The sequence below is a fragment of the Varanus komodoensis genome, unplaced genomic scaffold (genome assembly GCF_004798865.1).
Source record: "Varanus komodoensis strain SLA01 unplaced genomic scaffold, ASM479886v1 scaffold19, whole genome shotgun sequence".
Taxonomy (NCBI): domain Eukaryota; kingdom Metazoa; phylum Chordata; class Lepidosauria; order Squamata; family Varanidae; genus Varanus; species Varanus komodoensis.
Genome location: NW_025335550.1, coordinates 13004389 through 13025761, shown reverse-complemented (window position 1 = coordinate 13025761; position 21373 = coordinate 13004389). Strand labels below are relative to the sequence as shown.

Genomic DNA, 21373 nt, shown 5'->3' with positions numbered 1-21373 from the left:
TCCATTTTTCATGCTTGTTAATAATCACCGCTATACACTCCAATAAAGAGCAGATGCTTTCTGATGGGAGGTGTGGATAGAATAGAGGTGGATGGAGTAGGGTGGGGGAAGAGGAAAGAAAATAGGAGTGCACACTTTTAACTATGTGTGTATGAATCTCGCATTCAGCACAAGTCACTGACATTTGTTAATACTATTGTAAAAAGATGCTGCGTCGTATGCTTCACATTCTAGATCTTCTCCAGCACCTGCTGATGATCAGGCCCCCTTTTATGTGTGAGTATTGGTGATTCAAAAGCTCATTACAGCTCTGTGTTCCAACTCTTCTGTTAAATCATTCATGCTTTCATAACATCTAAAGTAGCTGGGATATATCCAGATATAGGTGCAGCACTCCATACACAGATACACACAGATGCTTTCATCCAATTAAAGTCTATTAGTAGGACTGATTAGCTGATTAATTACCCAATTAAATTAAATATTTGAATATATAGGTAGTGTTTTGGATGTTGTTAAATAGGATTGTCAAATGAATTATTGCTGGAGGAATTTGTTTTAAAAGGGGAGCGCAAGTTTAGGATTGTTTACATGATGTCCGTCTTCAGAAAAATTGGTCAGCCACCTGACAGGTATTAATCGGTGTCAGGCATCTCTGTACGTAGTTGGAGTATATGCAGTGCAACCACATTGCTGAAGCTAAGCAGGTCTGGTTCTGGGCAGTGGATGGATGGGGGGCTACCTGGGAACCCGGTGCATATCCCTTGGTGGTCTGTGATGGAAAAAAGGAATCATCCCCTTTCAGCTTCCAGAAAGCCTAGTTAATACTGTCTGTTGGTTTCAGTATCCTACCTTCCACTTTACCTAGTTATGTAGGTCTCATATATAGGATTTTGCTTTCTGGGCAATAATGATACTTCTCATCAGCAGTAAAAAGGCTACGTTAAGGACTACTGCTACATCTTCCCATGCAATGACAGTTCAGCCTGCATAAGGGCAGAGGGTTAGGGAATCTGTACTCATGGGGCTGTTTCCATTAGCTGTCTGATTTGGCTCTTTCCATCTAAGACTGGAAATGATGCAACCCAATCACTTAAGTTTTCAAGGAATGCTTTAGCTCCTGACATTGCAGATTGTGTGTTTCATCTCACAGATTGGACATTCTGCATTAATATATTTAATCTGATTTTATAATGCAGATTTTCAGCATTGCATGCACCTATGTATATTGCAATACCAGTAAAATACCTTTATTCCACATTTTTGGGATACATTTAAACAATGTCATCTATTCAGAACACTCCCAAGGTGCTAGTCACTGATACAATCATGGATGTACTGATATCTGGATTAATCTCACTGTCATATTTTCTGTGACCTTAATGTTTTACTTTTCTCCATCATGTAACCAAATGAATCAATTTAGTTATCAAAACTGTTCACTGTAATTTGTCCTGAATGTAATCACATATTTTTATATTTGTTATGTTTCCTATCATAGTATGTACAAAAGTTTTCCTGTATGGTTGCTGTATCAAGCATGCAATTTATTTTCTTTTGTATTGCATGCTGCATCATGTTTACACTCCTGTCTGCTCACTTCGTATGGTGTAGGATATGAATCCATCTTTGCTGCTTTCTGCACACAGAGCCAATGGGCAAGCAGTTTAGTCCTTTCTAGCTTTAGATTTGAAGTCTGTTGTAGCAGCTGAGAAATCTAAAGTATGCAGGCTTGTGATCCATCCTTTGCTAGATCCTTCTTCCTAAATTCTCTCTCAGCCAACAGCAAATGCTGTGCATTTTGCAATAGCTATCTAATTTGGCTCTTACTTTCTATCTAAGACAATAATTTGAAAGCTGGATTTCCAATAATATTGCGTCTTTTGTATGGCTACTAGAGTTAGTTTAATTTGGCCATATGGAATGGGGTGGGGTGGGAGGTGTCTGGTTAAATCAGTTTTTTAAATATATTTATCAATCTGATATTATTTTCATTTTCTTTTTTATCACATTCCTTTCTCTTTCTTCTGTTGGCAATATTACGTTTTTATCACAGTGGATATTTTCAAGGAATTCTTTTCACTACATTTATATCACCATTTCTCCCGCCATGCTAACAAGTATTGTTTCTTTCTCTTTTTAAAATGAGACATTTAAAAGGATAGCATTTCAGCCCAAGTGATGCCTGCAAATGCCTGTCTGTAATTTCATTCCTGTTAAGTTGATACATCTATAGTTGGTTTAGAATAGGACAGAGTTATGAGCCATAAGGAATTGTATCTTATTGTAAATCTTCCACATTATGCATCACCTTTCTAGAGCAGGCAAGGTAACATACAAGGAAGAACAGAACAATCAACCCCGTTAAAGTATCTTAGAAACATGAGCATGAGCAGAAAACTCAGCAGCATTAAGGACAGTTTCAGGGGAAGGTATGGTTGGCCACCTATCAAGCGCCGCATGGTAGCAGAGGCCCATTAGCAAGAGCTCTGGAGTTGTTCCTCCTCTCCAACACTGAAATCTGCTTGTTCATCTGCTTCTTACCTGCCCTTCCTCACCAGATAACAGTGGTGGTGAGAAGGACAAGAAGTAGATTCCTCTGTCTGCTTGTCCACGGCTCCCTGACTGTCAAGCAGGCAGGAAGTAGCAGTGACAAGCAATAGCAGTCGGTGGCAAAGGTGGTGAGAAGATAGAACCTCAAGGAAGAAGGTCCATGGGGGCATCTTGCTGGATTGTGTCTGGTGGTGGCTTTGTGCAAGTAGAAAGTGCATCCGCTTGCAGGAGACATCAAGTATTTCACCACTACCACCTTATCTATTGCAGCCCTTCATGTCATATCTCATAGTTTCAGAGGTTCCTGCCACCACCCTGGGAGCAGCTTTTGGGGGGACTGTGTGGGGGTATGCTGTGGGTAATTGGGATTAGCAACATTTGGGTGTCATGTCTTTTGGAAGTGCTTACTCCTAGCAAAAAGCCAATTGAGGGACAATCCAGAAATAAACTCTCTCAAAGAACCAGTACCCATGCTGTGTTTCTTTCATTACCCCTTCGAGTACTAGTGAGTTTTTGTTATTTTTATCGATACACAGAGTCCACCATATAAGACAATATTTTCAATATTTACAGGCTGACGTGTAACCAAAAAGTTCTCAGTTAAGCCCTCTCTCTTTGTCTTACATTCTTTAGAATTGTCACATTTCCACTGAATTCAGAGGGATGCCTGTTAGCTTAAGAACCAAGTAATTTGGCTAAACAAAGTCGTGGATTGCAACCTTAAAATCTCAATAGCTCATTACCAAGCCATTGCCCCAGATGCCTGCAGTATCTTAATTTCATTTTCATGACTTTTTGTTGCAGCATTAGCTATGTGCCGGCAGAGCAATTAGAAGAATACCAGGCCAGTTTCGGGCAGCAGCCAGAAGGAACAACGCCATTAGATGTTTTCTCTTCTCATGCTGTAAGGTAATTTATTATCCCATGTTATTTTTACCAATGGAATTCTGTCCTGATGTGTGTTTATTATAATTAGGGAAATAGCAAAATGCCAGGTGTATTCCTTTTTTCTGTGGTTACTACTTACTCTAGACAAGCATATGCAACTTTTTTTCTGTTTAAAAACAAAGACAGACCTAGATTAGTCACTATGTGGTTTCTTGAATTTCCAGGAAATGATTCCAGTTCTTACAGTGTTGTATAGTTTATGCTTTCCTGAGGCAGCTTTGCATAGTTAACTTGTTTAAGGTGCAATCCTATGCATGTTTTGATAGAGAAAAGGCCTGCATCTGCCATCATGTCCCAGTTTGTTGCTTGCCTGTTTGAACATGCAGAGGATTGTGCTCAGAAGTACATGTGAGTATCTCAAATGTGGCAACCACCACTGCACTAAAGTGTAGTTTCCTGTCTACACATAGTGCACACTCACTTTTAGCAAACAGCTGTGAGTACCAGTGAGAATGGCCCAATGTATGTCCATTATTTCTTGTGGGAATATATCAAATGACTCACTAATTCCAAATGAGAGCTCCTTTAGGCTGTCAGAGTCACATACAGGGTAAATTAAGTCTTCCTGAGGGATATTATCTGGGCGATTGCTGTAGTTTTTTGAAAAATTCTTGCCATGCACAAGAAGTTGTTGTTGCAGGCAGGATGGTATAATTGCCAGAGAGGATGGGGAAATATCCCAAGATGAAAGCATTGTGGCCTAGCTTTTTTTCCCCTGAGTGTCTTCACATTATCATCATAATGCTCTTTTCACTTTCTGGGTTCAGTGCAGCTGCCCTTCTGCCCACAGTTTGTGGGAGGGGGGGTGAGAAAAGGATGGGGTCAGACAGCATGTACCTCCTCAACACATATTGACTGAACACATTTAGGGGAACATGAGCAGAGTGTTGGAGAGAAATAAATTAGGGTTTTCTTTTTGTGGAACAGTGCTACCAATTCACTTTCCTAAGACAATTTAAGTTGAATCTGAAACTCCAGTGTCAAGTATGTCAGAATTCTCATTTTGACACACACTCAGATTGTTAAGAAAGTTTGATTCGTGCTTTGTAACTACTTACATTTTTCAGATAAGGTCCAAATTTGACTGGTAGAACTTGGCTTCTTGCCCAGAAAAACTTTCTTAAGAGAAAGCAAGTACTGATTAACTAGCCTTCACCCATTTTGCTAAAATGAAAATAATTCTATATTCCTGTAAACTGTTCAAGATCCAAAGAATGTGGGTGGTGTTCAACAGGTACATGGGGACTGTTGAGCACCATTGTTCAGCTGTCATTTTCAGCTGGAAATGTTTTCGTTTCAGCCCTGTATAGCCTCCAAAAATTTTCCTCACCTCATGGGCTTTCTTGAATAGCTTCCCATATCTCTCCCCATATTGCTTTCCATATACATGCGGAAACAGTTTCAACTTATTTACTGGACAAGATACTGGGTAATAGTTTATATTTTCTGGATTACAATATTCTTTAAAAGGTACTAGCAAATGCATACTACCAATTTCATTGAGAACTGGTAATCCATTCATAGCACCAACCGGTGCTCAAGTTGCCAGCAAATTGCCAGATACCATGTATCTGGTCAGATGGTCTATCCTTGCATAATTTTACAGTTGCTGTAGGATAATCCTGTTTTATCTTACCTTCCCCTTTATTGCTTGTTTTGCTTTACCTTGTCTTTGTTCTTCTCTTTGTTACATCAGTATTGCTCAAAATGTCAGTACAGATTTTAAATTTACTTTTCCTAAATCTTTTTTACACAGAGTCCCAAGAGTTTAGGAATCCATTTTGATTTCCAGACTGCTAGATCAGAGAAAGTACTTTTTCATTCATGGGGTTGTTTCTTTTTTACTTTTGGTTTGAAACAAGGCTATGATTTCCAATAGACTTCTTATTAATACAGCTGAACAACTAGAAGTGACTTTTGTGGGCTTCAAAGATATGCCGTATGTCCCTTTGTTATTAGCAGAGAAATTCCAGAACTACCAGAACGTGAAGAAGGGGAAGGAGAAGAAAGTGAACTTCAGAATGCTGGCTATAATAACTGGAACCAACCAAGACGGTATGTGCATTTTTGCTACTTTGGTAATCCTCTGGTAAAATGGAATCAGAGGTATATAGCCAGTTCCTCTAATTTTTAATGGTCTGTAACAAAAGACTATTGGATAATTAGAAATTAATGCGCATATCCTGTTTAACTAAAGTGCACAAGATGGTATTCCTTATGCTGCATTTTACTGAGTTGTGGTTAGATACTTAGGAATGCCTTGGTGGGCCCTTTATGCACAACATTTTTCCTCTTCTCCTCTTTCTACTTCACATTACGGGTTTCATCCAGTACTGGCCACAGTGCTGACAGAAGACTTTTGCCAGCAGAGTGACCAGGGGGCAGTTTTCAACAATCCTGCTTCATCTCTGCAGTCCACCATGCCTTCCTTAAAATTGCTCTGGAGGGTTAGGACTCTCAGGAGCAAATTTAGTGGGTGCATTGAGAGCTGCAAGAAGGAGATGGAATCACCGAAAATCACCCCGCATCCTTTCCACTGGCAGATGTCTTCCATTAGCAGAGTGGCCTGCATGGGACAGAACCCTGTGTCTACACTAATGCAGATGCTGACTAGGCAGTCCAAATCCCATTTTGCAAACCTGCTGCCAAGCACTGCTAAAAAACCCTGCTTGGGTGCTACCCAGGATAAAATGTGGGTGCATAGCATCCATACCCAGTTCTGGGATGAAAGGAATGGTTGCGTGGGAAGGGAGGAGAGAAGCGGATGACGTGGGAGGGAGCTTTGAGCTCTTGAGGCATTCCTGATTACATAGTCCTAGTCGGCTAGGGTGACATTTCTTCCAGGGCTGCATATTCAATCTGTAGACTGGTCTCTACAAGTTCTTAATAGATCTCTAGCTTGTGTAATGTTAGCATAGCTACATATAAGAATGAATGCATCAGGCTCATTTATTATGAAGGCTGAATATATACCATTCAGCCTTTTCTCTTTTTTATATACTTGTTGAAATTTCCAACAAGTATATATTTCCAACAAGTATATATTTTTGGAGGATAAATGTACTGAAATACTTGTTTCTGTAGAAACTTCAACCTTCTGTTACAATAATACCTTTCCACTTTTACTTTTTAACAACTTTCAGCAGCAGAAGTTCTTGTATTGTTAGTGCTACTTTAAAAACAAATATCCCACTTGAATTTATCTCACATGCTAGCCTCATTATGTTGGAATAATGAAATATGTGACAGAGGAAAGATGTTGGAACAGTGAAAATACATGGCAGGGAATGTAGCAAGAACCTGAAACAGAGGCACAAACTTCTCAGGTATAAGAAAGAGGGAAGAGGAAATCCACTGAAATGGAAAACAGGATGCAGACATTCATGTATTTCATTACCTAGTTTGATATTTTATACACCAACTTTCTCTGAGAACCTTTAAAATCCACTATGGAAGACGCATTTGAAAGGAGCACTTAGTTCTATCTACTTAACTGTAGTTGTTCTGAGAAAGAAATTCCAAACTCTTATGCTTCTGTAGTTAAAAACCAAGAGTTGAGGCACTTCTTCAGGGTACTGAAAGGGACATATATTAACCAGCTACATGACCTGATTTTGGTTAATCCAGGAGATGTGGTTCCATAAAGTGACTATATGAGAATACCTAATAATGCTGTACTTCCATGGAGGGTGCAGGCCTACTGAACTCAGGACATCCAATGTGAGGCACAGTGGCAGCAATCTGTTGTGAGCTGAGCACTCCCTGCAGTAACAGACTCACCAGCACTTCTTGCTAAACATCTTTATTGTACATATAACTCTCTGAGCATACACAAAGCAAAAAGTTGAACCCTCTCTGGCCCCATTCAGCCAAAGCTTTGTTTATGAATCCTTCTGTGTGAGTCTCAGGAGAAAGGAACGCTGTGGAACTGGGTACATCTTTGCTCCTCTCTCCAAGATCCTAATTGGGTTCTGTGACCATGGACCTTTGGATCCACCTCCACAGGAGGCTGGGGTTCTCCATCTGAGAGACTCCCTATCTCTAAACCCCCCCCCCCCACCAGGAATTCTTCGTTCCGATGGGTGGGTTGACTAGGCTCCATGGCTGCCCTTGAACTAATCTCTTCCCTAGCAGGAACAGATGGGTATCCAGGGCCTTGGACTGCAGCTGGAGCGGCATCCGTTTCAACAACCATCTCGTTATCAGCCAGAGCTGTCATGCCTGCCATGAGAGACCAACTCCCCTTCGTACAGCTCATTCTCAGAGTATGAGCTGTCAGTTCTGCCAAAATGGTCAGCTTCTTGTGCATATCTGGGAATCTTGCCAGAACACGCACGCACAACACAATCTTTGCCTTGTCTTGCATCCTGCACATTATCTAGATGGTGGTTTTCAGCTGTCCAGATAAAGGAACAGAAAGGGGGAGGGGGTTGGGACACTAGCTGGAATTGGTGCAGTTCCACCACCCCAGCCTCCTGTGTTCCCCACCCCACCGTGCCCCTGGTCCCCCGACCCCAGTGGCTCAGCTGTAATGTCAGTAAAGGGCAGCTGGCAGTGAGAAGCAGGTAGAGGCTTGAGGTCAAGCACCAAGGTCAGAGGTCAGACTTGGGTGCTTGGAGTTCTGTGGTCTCCTAGATGATGTCAGCAAACCATGAGATCGTGCCCCTTAGACACTTAAACTTGAAGTTATTTGACTATTTTTTTAAAAAATAGGAAGAAATGTGCTCATTGAAATAATGCACGCATAAAGTTAAGTTGCTTCTTCATGTGTGCACAGTGAGGAGAGTAACATAAAAGGCTTTCCTACAGTCCATAGCGATGGCTATGAAGGAAACAGCCTTCTCTGTAGTGGCCTTTCTGGGGCATGCCCTTCTTAGGACGATCTGCATGGAGCCTTCCACAGTCTACATTCATATGCCAGGTTTAGGTCCCCCACTTCCAGCCAGCATTTTATTTTTCAAGCTTTTGCTTAACTTTATTGCTGGCTCTTCAGTGTAGTGATATTTTCATTGCTGCATTTATTGTTTTGGGTTTTTTTTTAATTCTTACATACTCTAGAGAGGTGTGAAGAATTTCTTTGGAGGGTGGGAATCGGTTGGATTCCCCGGACGCAGTTCCCTGGGTTCTGCTCTGCTTTACTGCAGCCCAGTGTCTGAACGCCTGATGAGTGCGCCGGCGCTCCTGGGGTGTTTGCCAGGAATCGAGCCCTATGCGCTTGCACAAGCAGCCCCCCTCTTCTGCGACTGCCACCAGCAGCACCAGATGAGAAACAAGTTTGGTCACTGGGAATGGCACCTGGTGCACCTGCTTGTGGTGCCCCCTTTCGCAGTGTTAATGAGCTGCTGGGAAGGCTGCCAGTTGTACAGCCAAAGGTTTGCAAGCTTGTGGGCTTCCTCTTGGCTTGGCTCACTTTGTAGACCTGGGCCAAGCATGAGAGGAAGTCCATGCTATATGGATTTTAATGAATAAAGGAATACTTGTTACTGGAAAACAGTTCGTACTCTGAGGGGCAAAGTTAAAAAGTAGATTTTGCAAGGCTTGTGTACACTGGGATAACCATTTTATGTAATTATCAAGTAGTGTGGTCAAACCTCTACAGGACTGGGTCACTTTAGATTGCAGGAGGATGGTACTGCATCAAAAATAACAAACTGCACATAGAAAACAGTTCTGTGTGGCAGACAATGCTAGAATTAACCCCATCTCCCTGGTATGCTAGATTTATATATGCAAGGAGGGGTTCTGTTGTTGTTTTCTTTGGAAAGCAGTCAGCCATGCAGGGACTGAAGTGGTACCATGCAGGAGGAGTTTGACCACTTGATTCCTCCGATGACATAAAATGTCCAAAAGCTCCCAAAGAGTAGGGCAGGACAGATTAAGGAGCCTGGTGTGATTGCTAGTACAGCTAGATCCCTGTTGCCTCTCTTTTTCAAATCCACTTTGCTGTGTCTCTTCATGATGACGGGCGATGAAAGGCTGCCCTCCCGCCCCCGCCAAGGAGTGCAGATCAGTGCGGTGGAGGTGTCTGTGTGTCTCTGCCCTGGTTTGCTTTCATGACGGTGCAGTGGATCTGTGAGCCAGTAGCAAGGACTAGGAGTGTAGTTAGTGTGCGCTCTGCCTGTCAGGGTCTTTTGCTGCCATGGAATACTGCGTGAAAGACGTCCAAACCAAACTCTGAGCCTGAATACATGCTCCTCTTTTCCTTTCATCTACATTTTCTGGCCCAAGGTGTTAATGAGCACAGTACCCCGAATCATTGATGCCAATTTTGTTTTATTTACACTTGAACGCCCTCAAATGGTTTGTGACAGGAAGGCTGGCTCTGACAGTGTTTCAGGGAGCGTGACCGAGCACCAAGTCGTACAGTTCCTTTGATGTGGTGCTGTCATAGCAAAACCACAGCAAACTGCCAACGGCTGGCCCCGTGAATGATCCTTTCCATGTCAAGATTGTGGTTCTGATCGGAGCCATTTGCTGAAAGCTTTCCAGGGTGTGGTTTGAAGAGCAGTGTGGTAGCTGGTCTGCAAACTGCTGGCTATGAAACTGCTCTGGGTGTCGTTCCCCCACAGCCCTCCCCAAGTTTTCTTATTGGCAGGACTTGGGCTAAAATGCTTAAACAAGTAATTGCGGCGGGGGTGCTGGAAGGAGTTACTGCTAAAAATGAAATGTGTCTTGGGAGCATGGCTCTGTATCATGCCACAGATTTCATTTTAAGCATCTTCAAGGGGGAAACATTTTTTTTTTAAAGTTCTAAGAAGTTGGGCCATTCATGCCCGTCTGATTTTAGCTTCATTGTTGTCAATAAATAAATAAATAAATAAATAAATAAATAAATAAATAAATATCAACCCAGTACTTACATGTTTTCTTTGCTAACCCCTTAACTATTTTAGCAGTTATTAATTTTGCAATTTTGGAAATTGACTCACAATGCACATTCTTACACAAACATTTGAACTCACAAAAATGGTTTTGGATGTAACTGGCAAGGCTCTGTAAAAGATGCAGAGTTGTAGTAGAGATATAGTCTGTTCCTTATATATTTGTCATTATAGGGTTGAGCTCTGGAGAGAGCCTAGCAAGTCCCTGGGAATCAGCATTGTTGGTGGACGGGGAATGGGAAGTCGCCTGAGCAGTGGTGAAGTCATGAGAGGAATCTTTATCAAGCATATTCTGGAAGACAGCCCTGCTGGCAAAAATGGAACCTTAAAAACGGGAGATAGAATAGTCGAGGTATCAGCTTGCTTTTCACTTACCTCTATGGACTTAAACTATAAACGTATTTTTCCACAGGTTTCAGTGAGTATGCTGATTGTTTTAAGGGGATTGACTTCTAGACATGGAATGCATTTTATGAAAACAGCCCATAGCATGATGGAAGTACATCTGATGAGTATATTTGAGTAAATTTGGGAATGCATGGTTTGTATCATGGTTTCTTTTGACTTCTGGAGTCATATATATTCAATTCCCAAGTTCTTAAGCAGTTTCCCTTTTCTCCAGGCTTCTCAGTGGATGGTTTAATTTTTCAGACAAGCCATAAAAATGAAAGAGGGGAAGTTGATTCTTCCTATGGGACCTCTAGTGCTAAAATTGTGACTAACAAAGAGCATGCTCTATCTTGGCTTCCAGCTTCTGTAGTGACCAAAATATTAATAACTTTCTAGCACTAACATTATAACCTCATTTTCTGTGGATGCCAAAACCAGGCTTTGAAATCTTGTCCTTTGTAGCGGCACAACTGGAGGCCTCCATTCAGGAAGTGATAGACGTTAGACTGTCTGTCCCCTTTTAGAAACAACAGAAGCAACACTGCACTTTAGTTTACAAGTGTTCTTCTTTATGTGCTTTCTACATATGTAAATTAAGCCTTGCAGCAATCCAGTGAAGCGTGCAAACACAATCTTGATTGCAAAGATGAATTATTTATGATTTACTCCCAGAAGTTCATTGCTCACACGTTATGTCTCATCCTGAAAGTTTTGCCCAAGAGAACTTAAGTGGACACATGAATTCAGATACACAGGTCATTAATCTCTTATGGTTTAATAATATTTTGCCTGAATGTCGAGTTCTGAGTTTTTGGAGCACTGCTACATGCACAGGGCAGCAACCCTGGCAGCAGCCCTGTCAGGTAGGTCAGTAGTGTTACCACCACGTTGCAAATAGCGAGTTTGCAGCTGATGGATTATGGTAGCCTAAGGCTGCCTGAATGTTCCGGGATAAGGTGAAGCGGCCCATAATAGGAGTGGGCATAAAGTAGAATTCTAGATGTTTTGGACCACAGCTCCCACCATTCCTGGCCATTGACCGTCCTGGCAAGGGATTCTGGGAGTTAAAAGTAGAAAACATCTGGAAACCTGCCTACTTTCTACTGACTAAGATTGCAGTATCTAGCTTCTGTCCATAGCTTCCATCCATTCATTTAGCCAGCCTTTGCCTTATCAACAGCAGTAAGCTATAGTTTGCATTCAAAGGTAATTAAACCAAAAATGTGGTTTGGTTGCTTAACTCTTGTTGTAGTTTGAATGAAAATGACATTCATGCTAACACAGCAGAGAGCTGATGGTTCTTGAAGCAATCCAAGCCGAGCATTTGTTGGTTCCATAGATGTAATAGAACTAGCAGAAGTGCAGAAGCAGGGTTGGATGCTATACTGTATGTCCATGTTACACAAAAGGTGTATATTAGGCAAAGTTGCATACAAAAATGCGCCTTTTTTGAAACAGTCACAGAACTGCTTTATATTTTGATGGAAACATTTAAGAAATGAAATTCTCAAAGTTTTCAACAAACCAAAATGAAAATTGGAAAAGGAGAAGTTGAGAGATACAGAAATTGACAGAGTAATTCATCTCATATGATTTAAGTCTGCATCTAAGCTAATACCTTTAAACATTTCAATTTATCTAACAATTTACAGTTTGTCCCAATAGCAAAAATGAGTAGAACAAACATTTTAGCAGGGATGTTGCCAAATGATTTGAGGATTTGTTTCTTCTGCACATCCCAGCCTGTCTCTTGCCTGGATGTATCACAACATCTAAGAGCAGAAACTTTCACAGAAAGGACTGTCAGGGAAGCCTTGTTACTGATTTTTGTTTGTCTGTTTGTTCTCTATGAAACAGAATTCAAATGAGATATCTAGAAGTTGCTGACTTTGCTATTTTTAGCTAAATGTACCATTGTGTTAAGCTTAGGCCTTCCAATTTCAGGTGGATGGAATTAACCTCAGAGATGCAAGTCATGAACAAGCTGTGGAAGCCATACGGAGAGCAGGCAACCCAGTAGTCTTTATGGTACAAAGCATTATAACCAGACCGAGGGTAAGCATATAATCTGCAAGGGCACATATGCAGAGCCAAAATATGCATAGACAAATTAAGCAAATATTCAAGCTGCTGTTAATTTAGGGAGGACAACCCTCAGTGCCAACAGCAGAAAATGTTGGACTTGTGGTTAGCCCCTTGACCATGAAATAATTTGAAAACCCATCTAAAAATGAACTTATGAAGAAGTGAAGGTGTTTTTTTAATTCAAAACAAGTGATGGAAACCAACAACACAGCCAGTTTATCAGTGAAGAAATTTGACAAATAGCTACCTGTCTGTAGACATTGTGGGGAGGTTTTAAAGTTCTGAGGATTGTTATGCGTAGCCTTTTTGTTCAGGGTTCATGAAACTGCCCATTCCGTGCACCTGAGGCCCCACTGCACCTTTACACATCCTATCTGGATTCTCTGTCCATCAAGATACACATAGCTGCAGTCTTGTTACAGCCAAATACACCTTTTTGATCTGATGCTTTTTCCTGTGCTGTTTGTTTTGCGGTGAAGCACAAGCCAGGCGTGATGGAAGCTTCCTTTTCTGAACAATATGCAGTTGCCCTTTACACTTTCAGGCATTGCATTGCATGGGCAAAACAAACACTTGTAAAGTAGATTAATATAGTAGCTTGCATCACTTGAAACTAGACTTCCTCTTTGTAGATTCACTGTAAGCTGCATGTTTGATTTACTAGCTGTTTCACAACTTTTGTTTCCCAGCCAGAATCTCTGTATAGCTCTTTATCGTCTTCTGCTCCCAGTGGGCAGAAACTTAATAATCCATTTTACCATCAGCCGACACAGGTAAAGTTGCATGGAGTAGCTTTGCTGAATGTTGGTGATATGTATGCAGGATTTAAACTGATGCTTGTGCATTTGCTGTGGAATGGGCAACTTGTGTTTGCTTTGTGAATGTTTAAGATATAAATGCCTTTAGTTTGTGCTCTTTATTTGACACCTGCTGCTGTATTTAAACCAGGGTCTTATAAGGGGAGTTCCACTGTTTTTTGGTAATAGGCAGTCATACAGAGTGTTAACCATATTGTCTTTTGTTAATATTTAAAATTAAATAGTTAAAGACATTAATATTATTAAATATTTTAAATGATGTTTAAAATCCTATAATATTGGCTTCTGAAGCCAAAAATAGTCATTAGCTTAACAGATGTAGTGCATTTTCCTTTCATTACTGCACATTGTGGATTGAAAATAGTTAAATGTGGTGCTGAGGATAGGGGCAATTGCTCTTGCTCTTTAGATCTGTTTTGCAACAACTTGTTTTGAAGTAATAGATACCTGTTCAGTAGATATTTTCTGTAACTTCTTTGCAAAGACTGAATGTTACAGTGTCCAATATTTTCAGATATTACTTACAACCTTATTTATAAATACTTCAAGCAGGGATCAACAATATGAAACTCCTGGGCATACTAAGGTCTCGCCAGACAGCTTCCTCCCCACCCACTGGATGCACCAAGTTGATTCTTGTTACTGCTGCTTCTCACTGTCCCTACAACTCACTGTAGGGACAGACAGGAGAGAAAAGGCTGAATCCCAAAATAAACGCCCACCTACAGGCCTGAAAAATGACAAATGTGCCCTTGGGCATGTAAAGGTTGCTTACCACTGGCTTAAATCATATAACTTAGTCTGTTGTTTTTGTTGTTGCTTGTGTTGTTGTTTTGCCTTGCTAATTGTAACTGCAGTGGCTTTGCATAAATATCTGACCATTCTGATCCTTATTTATTTTGTCTAATATTGTTTGCTTCAAAATAAGCTGGCATAGGATTGGTTAGGAGATTGAAGATTGTGCCACGGACACTGGCAAATTCGCCTCCTTCCCTTGAGCCATGCAGTCCTTCTCCCAGTCTTCATGCGTGGGAATCCCTGCCCACTTCAGTGACTGGGCTCAGACAGTTAGTAGAAAAAGAGTGTAACATTCATCCACGGCAGCCTTTTCCCCCTGCCCTGGCACATGCTAGGCACCATCAGATCGGGTGTAGCTGCAGCAGGGGTGGCTTCGGAATCACCCCAGAAGCCACTGTAGGGTTCTGGGGTAGTTTTGAAACTCCACCATACGGCAGGTTTGAAGGTCTAGTGCCGCATGGGTAAATTGGCAAATTGCATGGTGTGTGCCTGGCACATCTGGGGATAGGGAAAGGAAGCCATGGTGGCTTATTTTCCTCCTGATTGTTTGAACCCAGCCAATGTCTGAATTAACCATGGTATCAGATTGCATTCATGCCAGTATTAGCCATGACTGGGCCAGAGCACAGTTTACAAACCCAGTTCCAAGAATGGCTACAAATTATGGCTTGGAGGTAACTATGATTATCAAGGAGGAGCAGGCTTAATATTGTGCCCTGATTAGCTCAAAAAGTGGGAGGAAGGAGTTTTGTCAAGTGCTCTTGACTTCGCACATTTTTCTGTTCTTCTCTGGATATCAGTGCTCTGTGAGGGCTTGTGCTGTGGTAGCAGCGAGAGGCCAGTCCTCCCATTGCACTGTAGAAATGATGCAGGTACGCACTTCCCTTTGTAATTTGTAAAGAAATATTAGGAAGGATGCACGTGGAAGCCCACGCCCATGCCAAATGAATAAAGTCCCAGAGAGACTCCATAAGCAAAGAGCCTCATGAATAAAGCTTGAACGTGTAACCTGCTTCTAATGAAATGTGTTATCTTTGTGACACTGTACGGTGACACGGAATTGCTCTGTGGATTTTAGTCTGTGCCCAGTGGTCCACACACACAGGCCAGCATGTGATGTGGGTCAAGTGGTGGTCAGGCATATGTGGCTGTACCCGAATGTATCTGCCTTTTGGTTAGCAAGTCCCTTTCTGCTTCTCTTGTAGAACCTTCCCATGCCTTACCTGCAGTACAACCCCTTCAGTAAGCCTCCTACCTTCAGCAGCACTAACCCTTTTGCTGATCCTCTGCAGCTCAACACTAACAAGGTTGGATGATGCTTATGTGTTTGTGGTGCACTCAGTGAACATTTATGTGTTTATCTTTTCTTCCACCGGGTCTATATCCTCAACGTTTTGAACACAAACTTTCCTAAACTTGTGTCTTGCTTGCAGCTACTAAAATACTTGCTACCAAATGTCATAAAAAACCAAAAATAACCTCCCTTGGTCACTCGAAGGTGATGACCTGCAGTACCATTTTAGCATAGTGGTAGTGAGTTGGACCAGGTGCTACCTGGACACCATGCTTTGAGTTTAGCATTTGGTGGTTCATAAAAGCTAGAAATCCTCATTGTGTCATTTCATATGTGTCAGTAGGATTAGGAATTGAATTAAAATGACCCACTGACTCTAAGTTGAGTAGGTGGCAGAATGAAAAGAGTTCTGGTGCTTTTGAAATCACTGACAGAGATACATTTGCTCCCTTCCCCCCACACCTATGAATTATAGAGATATAAAGAATATAGATAATAAATGATTAATAGCACAACCCTGTAATATTGTACAGGGAGTTAGCTTTATTGAAAAAAGTAGGATTTAGTTCTGACTAGGGTTGGGCTGAACCCTTTTGGAATCCATCCCTCTGGCATCCTCGGACTTCCTCTCATGCTCAACCTGGGCTGCAGAGTGAACCCAAGGAAGCCAAGAGGAAGTCTGTGAATGCTTGTGGAGCCCCGTTTGTGCAGCTGGCAGCCTTTTGCATCAGGGGCAGCTGCCCAAAGAGCAGCTGCAGGATGTGGAAGAGGAGCATTACTAGTGGTCGCTATAGGTGCCATTCTGGCAACACCTGGCAGACCGCCTTCCGTGCCTGATGCTGCTGATGGCTGAGGTGCTGAGCGCAGGAGAGGGGTGCTGCTAGAATTGCACCAGGCACAATTCCCAGTGACAGACTTCTTCCCTGCCTGGCGCAGCCATTGGCAGCAGCGCCAGGTGTGGAGGAAGGGGGCTACTGGCACAGCGGGTGGGGCTTGATTCCTGGTGAGTGCCCGCAGATGCTGGAAGCACTCACCAGGAACTCGAACTCGGGGCCAGCGCAAAGAGGACCAGAATCCTGGGAGCCAAGCCAGGGAATCCAATGGATTCCCATCCCCCAATGGATCTCTTGCACACCTCTAGTTCTGAGTAGACATGTACAAGATTGTACGGTATGTGGGTTTTATAGGTATATGCCTCTTTGAATCACTAGTTGTTAGGTTGCCTTTGTTCCTTCTCCCATGCCCAGTCACAGTTCCATTAGAGGCGATAGCGTGAGATACAAGTAAAATTGAGGTAAGCTTGCCTTCCACCCACCGTAGCAGGCAAAGATTGGATTTGAGCCATAAATTGTGACTGCAGATCCAGCTAAGAGAGATAAATGGTGCCAAGAGTTTCCATCCCCCACTGTGCCCTGTACAAAGTATTGTCTTTGGTTTGTTAACAATGCAGTGAAAATGGAGGAGCCACAGCTCCAAGCTCCTGTATTCAGGTACTGCTGCCTCCAGGTAGATGCATCAGTGGACTGACAATACAAGGCTGACTGTTTTGTGACTTAATATGGCATACCATAACTGCTTATAATTCCGTCATTGCATCTGTACTGAGTAATAAATAACTAAAATCACTAATTTGTCAAATTAGAACTCCACATTGCTTTTAAGAAACCAAAATGGCAAGGCCAGTTGCTTAGGTTCCTAAAATAAAGACCTTGCCCTCCTCAAGATAAAGATCTACTTTTCTCTCCCAAATAGAAGTAGGCGCATAATGGTTTCATGGTGTATGGTTATTTAATTAAATTTTAAATTATCAGGGGACAATTTAAAGCCTTTGCTGGTGCTTATTGTATAGTGTGTAAGCCTAGAGATTTTAATAATAATAATAATAATAATAATAATAATAATAATAATAATAATAATAGAGATGAGCAACCATATTAGACCCTTTCAGGAATGTTGTTATCACTGTATGGTTCAATATCTTTATAAAGTTTTATGTGAACTTAAATCCACTATTTAAGAGTTTCCTGAAGTTGTTTGTCACCAAGAACACTGTAATAAACAGCCTACTGTTTTCTGTTACCATAGGACATGCAGAATCCAATTAGATTTACTTCCAGTTGCTCACCCTGTAATCCTTTTGCTCCTACACCATTTAAGGTTTGTCTTAATTTGTAGTTATTGTCATAGTCAGTATGTGTGTCAACACTCCTTGTGTGCTTTCTGTCCATCATCCCTCAATTTGGCCCTGGGATCATTTCAAAAGAACCACTTAACTCCTTCCAAATGCAACTGCAGAAGATTCAGAAATTGTTGTGTTTGACATGAGATACCTAACTTCCCTAGAAGTTTACTTAGAGACGAAGGACTTTCCTGTCTTTGTTGAAAACGTAGGGTCATTAGAGTCTCTTCCCATGGCAAAATTTCATTCCTTTTTATATTAGAAGCACTTTACACACGAGTTTTCCCCTTCTGATGATGTTCTCAGCAAGATAAGGATCATACGGGGTAAACAATGCCACTGGCATCTCTTGCCATGTTGCTTCAGCATACAGATCCTCACCACAGTGGTGTGGCATCTTTCCATGGAGAAGGCTTTGATGGCATGCAGATAACATCAAGAGCCCACACATCCATGTAATTAAACATGCAAGCATGTATATTAAGTATGTGCTCCATTTGTAACTGGTGCAACTCTAGCACTTGGCGGACATTTGCCTGCTTACACGTAGGGCTAAAGTAGAGCGGGGATATAGGTGCTCCTGTCAGCCCTGCGCCCAGCATCCATCCTCACACGCCTGGCCGCCTGTTTACTCCTTCGTGTATTGAAAGAGGAGCTCTCAAAAGGGCTGTGTCAGCACATTCAGGCAAACCTTTTCAGATCTTGGCTCTCAACGGGTGAAGTGGGATATTGGGGACAAGGCCTATGAGCAAACTCATGCCTCTCTCTCCCCATTTTAGCCATTTATGCGAGCTGGCAAATAGCTGCCTGAGGCTATCCAGGTAGCTGTATCTGAGTATGAAACCCTGCAAGGCAAACTACTTTCAGCTCTTAAGGAGTAACTTGGGTGGTCATTTCCACTTGTTTCAAACGCACGAAATCTAAAGATGCATATGTAGTTGTATGCATTAACTAAGCTGTGAAACTGTCATTTCTCTTACATACTTGCACACGTGTGCATGCAAACAATGGCACGAATCCAGAGAGTAGGTTCACGTGTGATGCCAGGCCATCCTGCAAAGAAGCTGTGCACCGTGGATTGTTTGCAGAACAACCCACAGTGCACCTGACAGGCTGTTACGCTTGCAGTTGGTTCTCCCCCTCCAGTTGCCCCTAGCACACATCCCAGGTGCCTTTCAGCAAATTCTTCTCTTAGGATTCCCTGCTCCCTTGTCACACCAGCTGTGGGCTGGTTGGGTTTTTAGAGTGTGGTTTTGCCTTTGAGGCATCCTGGCAGAAAGTTTTCCCAGCCTTCCTGCACCAAGTACCTGCCAGTACCTGCTCGTATTTCTAATAAAACTGTAACGCTTTTCGTGCCCTTTTCTGTCTTGTATTATCACGCTGCTGTCTTCACTTGTCCATGCTGCTTGATTTGCTCATCCCGTCTCTGAAGCAGTTCTCCTGCTTGCTCTGTTCTGCTGCTCTCTTGATTCCTCAGGTGGTGTTTCTGTTGCAGCCACCACTGTCACCCTCCTCGGCCTCTCAGTGAAGCTGCTTTGTTTGCCCTCTGTGCTGCCTTTGTTGCTTCAGACAAGGACCATCTGTGGAGTTCACAAGTCGTCTCCTCCCTTCCACACACTGTCACCTGTGTCCTGACTTCTGAACCAGTGTTTCTACTGGAGTGCCCCTCCTCCTCCTCCTCCTGCTACACCAACCCTGCAGCTGTACCAGTTTGTTTTTCCCCAGGAGGACCCCCCCCCACTCGTTGCAACCCCCCCAAATGATACTTTTTTAGAAACTGTGGTTTGGAGCGTCGTATGTTGTTGCCGTAAGAACAGCTGGAAATCTCCTGTTCCTTGGCAAAACATCATTAGGTAGGGGTGTGTGAGGAATCCGTTTTGGTGGTGAGAATCCATTGGGTTCCCTGGGCTCCATTCACTTTGTTATGGTCACACGTTCAAGTTTATCATGAGAGTGATGAGAACCCAGGAAGAATCGTCTCCATGTGACCACTGCCCATGCGGCCTCCCTCATCTGCATCGTGTGCAGCAGTTCACATTGCTGATGACTTGGAAAAAGGTGGTCAGTTGATTGTTCATGGATTTCCTCCCTGCTCAGCTTGTTTCCTAAGACAGACTGAGCATGAAAGGCAGTCTACAAGTGCCAGAGGGACGGCGTTCATGGAGCTTCATCTCACCCCACCTGTTAGGCTTTCCTTATGAGAAGAACGCTGATGGGGTGGGCTGCAGGTTCTAAATGGAAAAGGGAAGAACTGACTATTGACTTGTGGGGTGCCCTGTGATTATAGAAAACTTTATGAGTGAGAACAGAGTGCTGGTTCCCACCAGGATTTCTATGCTTCAGCAGGTGCTTATAGGGAATGGGTGTTTATATGGGTGGGGAAAAGGCAACATTATTCTGTCAAGTATATAGGGTGATCAGACAGGCACTTCTGCAGTTGTAATCTCTTAGTGATGGTATACACTAAGACTATAATGATGGTACACACTAAGGCGCGCACAATCCCTCCCTCCCTCCCTCCTCTCCCCCAAACCAGCCACCGGGAATGCCGCAGGAGCTTCGGTGCTGCTTGAAAGTTTCCTGAAAGAGCAGAATGGGGCGGGGGCGGGGGGTGGGGAGAGTCCTAAACTAAAGGTGAGGAGAGGCTATCGCTGATCCCTTCCGTTGGGATCTTCCTCAAGGTGCCCCCATGGCGCTGCCAAGCCTTGGTGAGTAGGGTCAGGTGGGGAGGGAGGTCCCCGCCATGTGCCCACTCCTCTCGCTTCGCAGCAGTTCCAGCCTCCACTTTTCCTCGTTTTGGCCTCCCTCCCCAGGAAGCACCATATTGATCCCAGGCCCCCTCTCTCCCCTCCTCCTCGCTCCAGCTGCTGCTCCGCTGCCTCGACCCCGTCGCTTGCTCCCTTCACCCAGCTTCCCCCCCGCATGGCCTCCTGCACAGGAGCCCAGCCCAGAAACAGGCAGGCAGGCAGTTGCTTGGCTGCCTGGCTGCGCCTGCGGCTACCGAGTCCACAGGGTCCCACCACCGCACTAGAAGGGTGGCTTGGGAGGCCGCTCACATGCTGTGGGCTGGGAGGAGGCAGGAGGAGGGCGCTGCCGCCAGTGCTTGGCATGCCCACTTGTTGCTCACCTGGTCCCTTCCTGGCGCACCCACCGTGGCTGTTGCGCCTGTCTCTGGCCACCTATTCGACGCTGCCGCTTGTGGCGAGTCGTGGCTAATGGGTGACATCGTCGCCTGGTGCCGTTACACTTTCTGAATATGTGCATGGCTGCTGGGCGACTTGGCTCGCGTGCCAACAGAGAGGGCTCTGTGTGCCCGCTGTGGCAAGTGTGCCACAGGTTCGCCATCACTGGCCCAGACTAACTGTGCTATATTGTTTTTGCTGCTGCCCCTTCTCTGTAGACGGGTGCCCATGGGTGGGAAAGTACT

General features: G+C 43.3%; 1 protein-coding gene across 21 annotated transcripts in view; it reads left to right on the top strand.

Moving 5' to 3' along the window:
• The window catches only part of MPDZ (multiple PDZ domain crumbs cell polarity complex component), a 126494-nt gene that overhangs the window by 66492 nt on the left and 38629 nt on the right, over nucleotides 1-21373 (top strand). For 8 of the 21 annotated variants that reach the window (XM_044427698.1, XM_044427699.1, XM_044427694.1 and 5 more), the window contains 7 exons: nucleotides 235-276; nucleotides 3358-3462; nucleotides 5461-5556; nucleotides 10557-10734; nucleotides 12717-12827; nucleotides 13547-13630; nucleotides 17853-17924. In XM_044427698.1, the coding sequence (XP_044283633.1) occupies nucleotides 235-276; nucleotides 3358-3462; nucleotides 5461-5556; nucleotides 10557-10734; nucleotides 12717-12827; nucleotides 13547-13630; nucleotides 17853-17924 (688 nt within the window). The remainder of the gene's footprint in view (nucleotides 1-234; nucleotides 277-3357; nucleotides 3463-5460; nucleotides 5557-10556; nucleotides 10735-12716; nucleotides 12828-13546; nucleotides 13631-17852; nucleotides 17925-21373) is intronic. The other 13 variants (XM_044427713.1, XM_044427710.1, XM_044427715.1 and 10 more) reach the window with 11 other exon arrangements.